Source organism: Cucurbita pepo, chromosome LG02, assembly GCF_002806865.2.
Source record: "Cucurbita pepo subsp. pepo cultivar mu-cu-16 chromosome LG02, ASM280686v2, whole genome shotgun sequence".
Taxonomy (NCBI): Eukaryota; Viridiplantae; Streptophyta; class Magnoliopsida; order Cucurbitales; family Cucurbitaceae; genus Cucurbita; species Cucurbita pepo.
The window spans coordinates 13,534,301-13,547,489 of NC_036639.1; the positions used below are offsets into that span (position 1 = coordinate 13,534,301).

The 13,189-nt window shown below is 36.1% G+C and overlaps 2 protein-coding genes across 3 annotated transcripts; one reads left to right on the forward strand and one right to left on the reverse strand.

Moving 5' to 3' along the window:
- Positions 1-7,292: 7,292 nt before the first annotated feature.
- Positions 7,293-10,645, forward strand: LOC111787888 (phosphatidyl-N-methylethanolamine N-methyltransferase). The gene is made up of 2 exons (XM_023667983.1): positions 7,293-7,619; positions 9,966-10,645. Exons 1-2 carry the CDS (start codon positions 7,375-7,377, stop codon positions 10,213-10,215), a joined length of 495 nt encoding a protein of 164 aa, XP_023523751.1. The 5' UTR covers positions 7,293-7,374; the 3' UTR covers positions 10,216-10,645.
- A 287-nt stretch (positions 10,646-10,932) lies between these two features.
- Positions 10,933-12,924, reverse strand: LOC111787887 (probable WRKY transcription factor 40). Of its 2 annotated transcripts, XM_023667982.1 has the most exons (5): positions 12,430-12,924; positions 12,295-12,342; positions 11,872-12,198; positions 11,672-11,788; positions 10,933-11,602 (listed from the first exon to the last, which is right to left on the reverse strand). In XM_023667982.1, the coding sequence occupies exons 1-5, from the start codon at positions 12,523-12,525 to the stop codon at positions 11,279-11,281; spliced, it is 912 nt and encodes a 303-aa protein (XP_023523750.1). In that variant the 5' UTR covers positions 12,526-12,924; the 3' UTR covers positions 10,933-11,278. The 2 variants fall into 2 exon arrangements, with proteins under 2 accessions (XP_023523750.1, XP_023523748.1); XM_023667980.1 differs by having other exon boundaries at positions 12,295-12,924.
- Positions 12,925-13,189: the final 265 nt, after the last annotated feature.

Below are 13,189 nucleotides of genomic sequence, written 5' to 3' on the forward strand. Positions count from 1 at the left end.
GTAGCCTTGAGCTGTTACAAATGGTATCAGAGCCAGGCACCAAACGGTGGGCCAGCGAGGACGCTGGCCCCCCAAGGGGTGGATTGTGAGATCCCACATCGGTTGGAGAGGAGAATGAATCATTCTTTATAAGGGTGTGGAAACCACTCCCTAACAGACGCATTTTAAAACANGGGTGGATTGTGAGATCCCACATCAGTTGGAGAGGAGAATGAACCATTCTTTATAAGGGTGTGGAAACCACTCCCTAACAGACGCATTTTAAAACCNAACAGGATTGAAAAGGACGATTGGTGAGAGAAGTGAATTGGGATACATTCAAATTGTCTAGAGTGGGCCATTATAAAATATTAAATACAGAATCGGTAATATTGTGAGATCCCACCTCGGTTGAAGAGGAGAACGAAGAATTCCTTATAAGGGTGTGGAAACCTCTCTCTAGCATACGTGTTTTAAAACCTTGAGTAGAAGCTTAGAAGGGAAAGCCCAAAGAAGACATATATGCTAGTGGTAGCCTTGAGCTGTTACAAATGGTATCAGAGCCAGGCACCAAACGGTGGGCCAGCGAGGACGCTGGCCCCCCAAGGGGTGGATTGTGAGATCCCACATCGGTTGGAGAGGAGAATGAATCATTCTTTATAAGGGTGTGGAAACCACTCCCTAACAGACGCATTTTAAAACATTGAGGGGTAGCCCAGAAGGGAAATACTAACCGATATGTTCCATGTATGAAATAATGTCACGTTGGGTCATGACATGGTAAATACTAACAGATTTTTTATACTGAAATACTTGTCCTTGAATGAAGTTATCTTGTTCTATACCACAAAAGCACCCTTTAAATTCTTAGGGAATGTTTAGATCATGATTTGAACAAGCCTGAGTCCGTGTAGCTTGCAAAATTGGTGTTGAAATTTTGAGTTGTGGTTTGAGATTCATAAACTTAGGTGTATAAACATAGCACCAACTTCATGAACTCAAGTTATATAAACAACATTAAAAGACTAAATTATTACTGAAGTTTGAGTAGCTTAGGAGGGTGTGAATGCTCTTGGGATCATGACATGCGTGCTTCTTTCTTTGTAGATAATTGACAGTGCTTCCCATATATTATATGGCTTCCTTTGGCCAATTATTGGTGGAGATGGCAAAAGAGAAGAGCATGCCTTAAGAAAATGTTTGGAGCAGACTGGTGAGCCATGTGGTTGCCTTGTGACCTTCATCATCGTTTTGGCATAACCCTCTCTCTCTCTCTCTTTCTCTTAACTTTTTTTAGGAAAATTTATCTTCTCTAGATGACAAGTTCTCATGTCATTTGCAGATAACGAGAATTCAGCAATATCCATAAAGTTGGCTCAGAAAAACCAGGTATGCTTTTACAAACTTTTCGAAAAAATTTAGATAGGTCTGTTCAAATTGAGTCTGTGTTGGAAGATTAATGCTCAAAAACATAAACATAAACATGGTTAATACTAGAACTCTGATAGCAAATTTGGGAGAAGTGGACACTGGGATAAAAATGAATAAGTTGGCATTATCTGAACCCCGGTTGTAACAGACCAAACCCACTGCTAGTAGATATTGTCTTTTTTGAACTTTTCCTTTCAGGCTTTCTCTCGAAGTTTTAAAAACGTGTCTGCTAGGGAGAGGTTTCCACACCCTTGTAAATAATGTTTTGTTCTCCTCCCCAGCCGAGGCGGGATTTCACAATCCACCCCTTTTGGGGTCCAACATCCTCGCTGGTACTCATTCCTATCTCCAACTGATGTGGGATCCCCCAATCCACTTCCTTTCGGGGCTCAGCGTCCTTGCTGGCACACCGCCTCATGTCCATTTCCTTTTGGGGTCAGCCTCCTCGCTGGCACACCGCTTCGTGTCCATTTCCTTTCGGGGTCAGCCTCCTTGCTGGCACATCGCCCGATATTTGTCTTTGATATCATTTGTAACAGCCTAAGCCCACCGCTAGCATATATTGTCCTCTTTAGATTTTTCCTTTCGGGCTTCCCTCAAGGTTTTTAAAACATGTCTGTTAGGGAGAGGTTTCCACACCCTTACAAACAATGTTTCGTTCTTCTCCCCAACTAATGTGGGATCTCACATAGGTTGTGCAGTCAAATCAAGTTACGATCTTTAAGACGTTAGAATATGAATGTCACAGCCCAATATTTTACTACGGACAGTGACTAACGACACGACACAGATGCACAAGAGATTTAAATATGCAGTAGCGAAAATCATCAAATTTCAATAAAGTTTTTCAAACGATAGACACAGTCACAAGACCGTTTGGAAAATAAATTTAAAAAGAATGCGAATACAAAAATAAAGACTAAAACTGGACTGACGCCCCGGGACAACCCATTCCTCTGTGACAATTCCCTTCAGATCACGNTTTTTTTTTTTTTTTTTTTTTTTTTCGCGTTACAATGAATAAAGCTTCACATCAATTACAGATGGAAAAGATCGTAAATATATATTGATTTACTTATCTAGAATCATTCGAGAAAACAAGAGTGCAAAGTTATTGCCTCTAGAACCTAATCAAATTCATAAACATATCAAGATACGACAGACAGGAAATTTCACATCAACAAAAATAGATTAAGTAAATAGAGTCCACAAACATCCTACCTATACTCGCCTTCAACACCATAATTTAGCGTATCTTGATATACTAACTCATCCCCTAAAGATTATGTTGATCACATAAAGGAATATGGGTCGGGAAAAAAACTATACTCTTTCGAATCTCTCTTTGGCCTTATTATTTTTTATAGAAAGTGAATGCAACGAGAATGAGAATTTCAATCTACACTAACGATCTCATAGCTACTCTTTTCCCATTCCTCAACTTTATAATCATCACTAATCTCGTTAAGTATTTAAATCGATAAATCTACAACGTTCCCACTAACGAGAATTCCTCCTAGCTAGCTAGCGTTTTTACTTTTTTTTTCTTACTTTTTTTTTTTTTTTGAAAAGCCTAAATTAGCTAGAGTCGATATGGTTTTCATTAGGTATATTGATTAAAGAATATAAAACTCAAACAAAAAGAATAATATAATAATCAATCAAATGTAGAGCCGTCACCAACATTATAGACTTACATTATTTTATTAAAAGAGAACTCCATTGGCTGTATCTGTTTATGAATATCTCCATAAAATGCTTTCCATATTTTATTTTTCTTATTTTATATTCTCATTATTCTCTGCATAAAGGTGACAAAATAGAAAAACATGAATTATTTCCCCAATTTTATATTAACTTATTCTCTAAGATATTTTTTTATGCCTTTCTTTATTTGTTTAAGCTTTTCAGATTTCCTCGAACGTTCTATTGCTTTCCTTATTTTCAATAATTTTAAATAATCAAACATTCTGATTGGCTATCCATCAAAACCCATATGGTTGAATCTTATAATGTTCAAACAAATTTAATTAATCATTGATTAATGTAAGTGTGACATCATATATTATGCAGCTGGTTTTTATAATATAATCTTGTACTATGGGGATTTTCTTTGTTGGGCTGTTATTATTCTTTGGCTTACGTTTTTTTTATTAGGATGACGTGTAATATATTCCGAGTCTTAAATTTATATTTTTTGAAGAACAATGTTGACTAGCTACGGTATATATTCTTCTTTCTTCGAGGTTCAATTGTGTGATAGAAGCTAAGAATGTTTTGGAGGGGGCGAGGGGACAGAGAAAAGTTTAATGGGGCTTGTCTAGAAAAGTTTTGGGATGTCTTTCTATTTTTGTTTTCGGAATTGTAGATACGACGATTTGTACGAATTGAAAGCATTATTTGCAGTGTAACAGCTTAAATAGATATTGTCTGTTTTGACTTGTTATGTATCGTTGTTAGGCTTACGGTTTTAAAACATGTTTGTTAAGGAGAGGTTTTTAGACCCTTGTAAGGAGTGTTTTGTTCCCCTCTCCAACTGATGTGGGATCTCAAAATCCACCTCTCTTGGAGGCCCAGCGTTCTTGCTGGCACATCGTTCGATGTTTAGCTTTGATACCATTTGTAACAGCTCAAGCCCACTGTTATTAGATATTGTTCACTTTGATTCGTTATGTATTGTCGTCAGGCTCACGTTTTTAAAACACATTTGTTAGGGAGAAGTTTCTACACCCTTGTAAGGAGTGTTTCGTCTCCCTCTCCAATCGATGTGGGATCTCGATATCCACCCCCCCTGGTGGTCGAGCGTTCTCGCTGGCACACCGTCCGGTGTCTAGCTCTTATACCATTTGTAACAGCCCAAGTCCACTGCGAGCAAATATTGTTTGCTTTGACCCATTACGTATCACCTTCAGGCTCACAGTTTTAAAACATATCTATTAGAGAGAGGTTTCTACACCTTTGTAAAGAGTGTTTCGTTTCCCTCTCCAACCGATGTGAGATCTCGAAATCCACTCCCTTGGGGGCCCATCATTCTCGGCACACTGTCCAGTGTCTGGCTCTGATACTATTTATAACAGTCCAAGCTCACTGCTAGCAAATATTATTCATTTTGACCCGTTACGTATCGCCGTCAGGCTCACGGTTTTAAATCACATATATTAGGGAGAGGTTTCTACACCCTTATAAGAGGTGTTTTTGTTGAGATATATTATTTATGGAATATATCCTAGATATTATATCTTAATATTCTTCCATTTATGGTTAGATTTATAGTATATTTTATTTTATTCTAGTATTTAATTATTTTATATTTTCCTCATTTGTACCGGCTTGTATCCTATTTAAAGGATATCAATATCAATGATAATATACACCTTCCCAATTATATTTTCTATCTCATTCTTAACATGGTATCAGAGCACCGATCTTGATATTCCTAATATCAAAGCATCGATCGTGGTATTCCTAATACCCCCTTGGACTCTGAGTCCAAGGGGAGTATTACCTAAAGCCAAACCCTAACCAATCAGTGAAGTCTTTACCATCGTCAATCATCCAATATCAAGAATACGTTATAAGCATCTTCAAATTTCTCACCAAGCTCTAAGGTGACAAATTCAAGATGTTCGTATTTTCTTTCACAGCCTCTCAAGTGATCCAAAGCACCGATCTTGGTGTCATTATCCACTAAAGCATTTATGCATGGACCAACAAGTGATCAGGGAGGATATTCACTTGTTCCAAATCAAATTAAATGGACAAGTTATCAATCCTCGAGTCAATCATTGCAGTCTATTTCTAAAGCATTTATGCATGGACCGAGAAGTGATCAGGGAGGATATTCACTTGTTCCAAATCAAATTAAATGGGACAAGTTACCAATCCTCGAGTCAATCATTGCGGTCTATTTCTGAGTCTTGCATCTTTCTTGAAAATTCAATAATTTCTTGAAAGTCTAAAAATGCAAACCAATCAAAGGCGGTCTATTTTTTTTACGGATATTTTCATTACTGAGAAGACAAGAGTGAAAGACAACTTGGGTGTTATTGACCTACCGTAAAGACAAGTTAAAGACAAGTTGGACGTGATTAACATACACTCTCCAACTTGAGGGGGAGTGTTGAGATATATTATTTATGGAATATATCCTAGATATTATATCTTAATATTCTTCCATTTATGGTTAGATTTATAGTATATTTTATTTTATTTTAGTATTTAATTATTTTATATTTTCCTCATTTGTACTAGCTTGTATCCTATTTAAAGGATATCAATATCAATGATAATACACACCTTCCCAATTATATTTTCTATCTCATTCTTAACAGTTTTGTTTCCCTCTCCAACCGATATGGGATCTCGAAATCCACCCCCTTTGGGTACCCAACGTTCTCGCTGGCACATCGTCCGATATCTGGCTCTTATACTATTTGTAACAACCCAGACCCACTGCTAACAGATATTGTTCGCTTTGGTCCGTTACGTATCGTCGTCAGCCTCACAGTTTTAAAATGCATCTATTAGGAAAAGGTATCTACACCCTTATAAGGAGTGTTTCGTTCCCCTCTCCAACCGACGTAGAATCTTATATGCTCTTATCTTTACAGTATATAGTTTACAATAGCATTGGTTTAAGTCTCGAGCAACGAAACATCCTCGATTAAGAAACTGGTTTAGTTGATAGTTTGATTATGAATACTTGTTGGGCTCATAAAAATAAGTAAATAGGAGTAAAGTAGACATTGAATTAATCATTTGAATTAGTCATTAATTACCTAACTTGGAATCTCCTTACGGAAAGAAATTTAATCTGAACTCCCAAATTGAATAAATGGATTAGATCCATTGCTAAAATAGTGGATTAGAATCATTATTAAAACACACCACTTACACCCACGTAGGTCCCACCCTCACGCCTTTCACTTGGATTAATTACTTCATCTAAACATATTTTAATTACCTAAAATTAATCATTATCAAATAAACCTTAAATTATCACAACATAACTTTTAAAAAATTATATTGTGGTAAAAATGATAGATTTCTCTTATTTTAATTATAAAAAAAAATATTAAAATAACATAAAGCTAATTTTATCTTTTATCCTATATTTTTTATATAAAAAAAAAAAAAAAAAATTGACCAAATTTAATTTAAAATTAAAACATTGATTTAGTTCTAGAAAAAAATAGATATGGTTGATAAAAAGAATTAAAAAAATAAATAAAAATATTAGCACGATAATGTGTGGAGGACCATGTGTCACGTAATTAAAGCCTCCTTAAAGTTTGCAAATCATAGTGTTTAGAGAGAAAAAAAAATGATGCTTTGGAAATTTTTATTTATTTCTTAATATTAAATTAAATAAAGTTATATAATTAATTAATTAAAGTAGTTTTAGGTGTCGACTGCCAAAAGCCACAGCTGTGCGCCACTGNAGTTTTTTTTTTTTTTTTTTTTTTTTCTTTTTTTTTTTAACCTTTTGTTTGCCTTAATTTTTTTAAATAAAATTCTATTTATAACCTTAATTAAAACATTTTTAATGCATTGATTAACTTAAGATTATAAAAAATAGTAATAATAAAAAAAATTTAAAGATAATGAAATAAAATGTAAATAAAAATTGAATGACCAAATATAAACCAAGTTGAAGCCTCCAAATAAAAAATATATTTTAGCTTTAAAATAATATTTACAAATAAAAATAAAAAAATAGCTGAAATAATAATCCTATAAAAATTGGTCATTTAAAATTATGGTAGAAAATTTAGAATTGGGTCCACTAAAAAAGTCCAACCTTTTGGGCCCAAACTTTGGGCCCATATTATAGCCCAATAACAACGGCCCATTAGGGCCTATAGCCCATATTTGTTCCAGCGTCTATCGGTCATAAGGACTGTTCTGATTTCTGGATCTTCTTCTTCCTGAGAAAGTGGCGAATCCGGCGGTAAAGCTATCGAAATGGACGTTTTGGCTGTAATTGGAGTTTTGTTGCCATTTCCATACTATTACGTGTTATGGACACGGCCACAATTGTGGGTGAACTTGTGCGGAAAATGGTGCGAGCCTTCCAAATTGATGGCTCAGGTATCGGTTTTCCTCAAGCTGCTTCAGTTCCTCTCCATCCTCCATGTCTCCTCCTTCTCGTGGCCGCCGCCTCTCTACTTCTGGCCTCTCATGGCCTTCGGACAGTTCTTGAACTTCAGGTCTCTATCTCTCTCTCTTCCTTTCTCTCTGATGTTATTTGCGATCTGGAGGTAGAAGTGACAATTTATTAGGTGTTTTTGTTTACTAAGTAGTATGAAAGTGATATAAGACGTTAAATCTCGAGAGAATGTGGTTGTTAAGATTGAATTTAATGCCTATTGGTTTTGGAGATGATGATTAGCATTCTGAAATTGTGAATTTGGGATGAGTTTTGAGGAATTTTAAGTTTGGGATGTCTTTTGAGCAGTGTAGAAAGTAAAACCATTTGAAGTAAAAGTGTCTTTACAATTTTAAATGAAGATTCTAAAGGTATCTCGAATTCATTGTAATTTTGTTTCTTCATCAGGGAGAAGTGAAACTCTAATTCAGTACCTATTTTGAGTCTAGCGACTGTGGATCAGATCAATGACTTCAATACTCCAATTAACCATTCCTTGGATGTACATATGAAAAGGTTATCTACCTTTTTTGGATAAGAATTGGTTGTAATGCACCAAAAGAAATTATTAGAGAGTGAAGCACTTGATGGGAGAGAGACCAGCTTGACCTAGAGATTTGAATGATTACAGACAAAAGATTAAGACAATTACGAAATTCTTTGTCAAAAGATGATTACAAAATTATTTAGTATAGTAAAGCCATAAAGAAACATGAAGGTCAAGATTTTGCTCGCATTCTTTATTCTGGAAGGCCTTCCTCTTTCCCACACTTCCAATGAAATCAGAAAACATCTCAAACTACTGGTCACATCCTATTGATGCCGAAATTCCTTATTGGGCAATCTGTGGAAGGACAATAGATGCATCCTACAGCCTATTTATGTTGGATGCATTGTTCGGGGTATCCTCTTTCCACAATAGGATTGCTACATTGTGCTTCCAAGTACCAATGATCTCGTCCTTGCTATCCCTCTTTCAAGAATGCAACTTGGTTTTGTGTTTCCCTAAGAATGTTTTCCCTTTGGCCTTGAACAACTCTTGAGATCGTACAAAAAGTTAGTCCTTTCTGAAAATGCTATTTAGGGATTATCTGGGAAATTACCGACTTTTCAAGGATGTTGATATTGAAAGTGAAGAAACTTGGAATGCTTTTCACTTTATATTCGTTATATAAAGTTGCCTATTAAAATATTTTTGTAACTTTATGTGTGTGTGTGTGTTTGTATGTATACCTATATTCTTTATTAATTCTAATTGGAGCTAACTTTTAATCCTCCACTAGTTTCATTTAAGTTGATGAGTCAAGCACCTAGTGTATTTCTTGTGGTGTTAATGAAGACCTGTTTCCAATTAAAAAAAAAAAAAAAAGAAAGAACTGAGGCGGACGGGTTTACAATCTAGAATATCAAGATTTGCCCCTATCAATTACATAGTGCAATTGTAAAAAGTGAAAACCTGTGGAGCTTGTTGCATCGAAGTGAGCATCTCAGCGATTCAAACTCTGTAGCTGAAAAACTATTTCCATGCCTAGGATTCTGTGTACCTTAAAGACGAAATTGATTGCAACTTAAGAGGCTTTATCATAATGGTTAACAACGTCACACATTAATAGGTGGCTGGTAAGGATTAAGTACCTGAGGAATCGTTAAAGAATGTTCAATTTGATGGTGTCGAACTTTATTTCCTCTCAGATCCTTTTTTGTTGATTTCAGAAATAGAAAAGTGATGCTTGGAATAGTCAAACAAGCTTTATAGAGACCATTTTCCCAGTACAATTGTCTCGTTTGGTTGTTAGTCTTCACAAAATACGCCACCATTTACTATTATTGGGATATCATAAAGTACACATAACTAGGCTTACTTGAATGTTCATTTCTTATGCTCATGTTTGCAAATTCGAAAACAAGATGATAGGTAGAAATCAAACTAGATCCAAATGAAAAATTACAGTACCCGAGCACTTCAAGAAACTTGGACGGTGAGATCCCATATTGGTTGGAGAGGTGAAAGAAGCATTCCTTATAAGGGTGTGGAAATTTCTCCCTGACAGACACGTTTTAAAACCTTGAGGGGAAATCCTGAAGGAAAAGCCCAAAAAGGACAATATCTGCCGTTAGCTGTGGACTTGAGCTGTTACATGGACTCCCCATCCAAGAATAGACTAAGCATCAAAATCAGCTGCCTGAGTTTCCATTCAAAGGGAAGGAACTAAAGCACTAGTGCAAATCAAGATTGAAGGTTTAGGACATTCATAACTGTTATGTAACTTCACTATTCCAGGCACTGCTGGTGGTTTATTTTTACAATGTTGCTGCAGTTTTGCAGACTTGATTGGCTAAAATCTATATCGACAGCTGTGGCTTGTAAAGTTGAGTAATATTTTCTTTATCTTCTGCCATGCAACAGGGTCTACCAGTTACTCGGTGAAGCAGGTGTTTACTATGGAGTACGATTTGGGAAGAATATTCCGTGGGTAACAGAGTTTCCATTTGGATATATAAAAGATCCTCAGTACGTGGGAAGCATTTTGAGCCTTCTTGCTTGTCTTTCTTGGGTACCCTTGCAATATATTCTGCTCTGGACAATGGGATACGTCTTTATGATGCAAGTTGAATCCAAGGAAGATCTCACAACTCGAGCAAAGCCTCAAAATTAAATTTGTGAGAGACTAATCTTGGAACAGCCAAACATTGGATCAACACGTGGTCTGTGGAGGCTGCTTCAAGCATCCGTTAATAACATCCCCCAAATCAAACCTCTTGAAGTTTTGAATGAAATCCCGGGTTGAGTTATAGATGATATCCTCAACTTTATGATTTTGCCAATACTTTCTTAGAACTACTAGGAATAAGAATTTTTCCACCAACTTTGTGGATTCCTCTTCATTATGATGCCAGTTCTTCTTTTGGAAACTGGAAATCTAGAAAATTAGTCTACTTTCTTTGTGATTTACTTCAACAGCTTTGTTTTTGTAGTTTAAAAGCAAGCAGGAACTTAACTCTTGACAACGTTTCGTGCTACAAGAGGACTTTGTGGACCCTGTTCTTCGCTTTATAGAATCCGAAATGAAAATCTTCGTTTTGAAACATTTGATGTTCGATCACGAGACTTTTCTTTAAAAGTTTTTTATGTGATTCAAGACACAAGGGTGACAAGATTTAAGCGCAAGATATGGTTGGTTGAATGGTTACCTTTTCAAACATTGTGGCTAGATTTGTTGCTTTTGTTGACTATGTTGGATGCTTGTCTTGCCTGTTAGGATGCTAGGTTTAGGTGCTTTTAAGGTCATTTATTGGTGTTGCCCTCTTTTGACCATTTTTTGTTGTTAATTTCAGAATATTATTAAATTTTATTTTAATTTTTTTTTCTAAACTTTTAAAATTCATTCCTATCAAATTCATTCAATTGCTTCAATAATTTCGTCAATACAGTTGGAAACAAGAACGTCTCGAACACCCCAAAACCGTGAACCAATTACCCAATTTGAATCTCGTTCCTTTTTGGATAAGAAAGTGACTTTACTAGTCATTTTTCCCTTATCATTTTTCCCTTATCTTTCTGACTCAACATCGAGTTATTGTACTTTTTTTCTAAGGTTTTTTTTCTTCAAAAATCTCAAAACGATCTTCCCCATCTCCTAAAATCTGTCAAATCTTCTCTTCTTTCAATGTGTATTTACAGATTAATCTCAAAGAAAATAGTCCCACTTTCTTAACTAACTAATGTGGGAAAATCTTCCCCGAAATCGCCGCCGCCAGCGCCGCCGTGAAATTGGGGTCCTTCGTCAATGAAGACGCCATCTGTTCAACAAGAAATTGTTGCATTTCCGGCGACTGAAATCTTGGGCTGGAGGTGGTTTTAGCTTCAGAGGGTGATTTGGGCTTTCTCGAGTCGAGGGGAGTTGTCGGCGCCGCTGGAGTTAGGCCGACGCAGCGAGCAGCAGCAGTGCCGGAGGTGGCTTCCATCAGAGAAGATTGTGGATGGTTGTGTTCACCTTCGTACGTAGCTACCAGAATCGACTGATCCTCTACACTTCTCTGAACCTGCAAATTCATTCCAATCAGCCAAGAAATCCTTCAAGTTCGAACAATGCTTTGAATTCAAAAATTTACCTTCTTTTTGACAGGGCAGGTCGGAGCAAAAGAACACTTAAAATAAGCTCGAGGACAAGGATTATCTCTAGTGACCTTCTGGCCGTATTTCCGCCATTGATATCCATCTTTAACAACCTGCAAAATCCAACAGGTAAGTTTCATACAAGAATCCCATCTTCCATTACAAAATTGGGTACTTTTTCTGTGTAAAAACTCACCAAATTTGAATCAGAAGCACCAATTTTGACTTGAACTCGAGTGGTTTTAGAAGATTTGTTAATGGTTTCCTGTTTTGGCTTCTTGTATGATTCTTCATCAGTTGAACTACTCTCAGAATTCCCATTAATTCCAACCATATTATTATTGTTACTACTCTCAGATTTCCTCTTCTTCGAACAAAAAACTTCCTTTTCTCCATTTTTGTTCATTTGATCCACCAGATGACCTCTCAAAGTGTTGTAATTTTCACACACAACAGTCAACATTTCAGTTAATTTCTTGTTCTCTGCACTCACTCTCTTCAGTTCCTCCATTAAAGCACCAGTCTGAGATCAAAAACAACAAACCCATCATCAAAATCATCCCAAAAACAGCATTAAAAAAGAAACCCAAAATCTCTACCAAGAAACTGAAATCAATACCTCTTCTTTGACAGAAACCTTCTCATGATCCAAATAATTCCTCTCCTTCTGCAAAAACAAAAAGAAACCCAATTCAGAAAACAAAAAACCCATTTGAGTATAAACAAGTACAGAGCTTGAGGCTGTCTCACTCACCGTCACCGGAGCTTCGCCGGTGAATCTTAAAGGATGAAGATTGAGATCCAGAGAAGTGTCAACAGAATCCAACCAAGAGGAATAAGAAGAAGCCATAGGCAAGGAAGAAACACCAAAAACCCAAGTCAAAAAACAAGAAAAGGTTCGATTTTTCCTCTGTTTGAGGGATACCCAGAAGTTATTTCACAGTGCAAAAGCAATTCCAAGAGGCAAAAGAGAGAAAGGAGAGAATATATAGAGGTGGGTCGGAGAGAAAGAGAGAGGAAAGTCGATGGAAAGAGAGAGAAATAGGATAAAACAAGCTGGCAATGACAATTTGAAGGAAAACTCATGGTGAGGTTCTGATTTGGTGGGCGCTGCTTCTGCTGGTTGAGCTAGTTGGGGCTTCAAAGTCAAGCAAAACCTCTGCTTCATCGTTGAATTTAAATTGTAATTAATGTTTTTGTGGGGTCCATTTAGGGTTTTTTTATTTATTGCCCTCACATTTTTTTTAGAACATTAAAAAAAAATATATCTGTATTTCTCTAATTCTCTCAAATTTAATTTTCTTTGTGTAATAAAATTAGAAATTATGACCAATTGAGTCTTCTTATTAATTCACTTTTGGTTGATAACCAACGACGGATTCAATTTCAAATATTTTGAAGGTTGACTTTTTTTTTAATTACCAAGTTGGGGTTGACTAATTAATTTGGTCAACTAAAACTATCCATTTGGTTGACAATTAATCTTGGTCAATCCATTTATTTTCTTCCTTTTC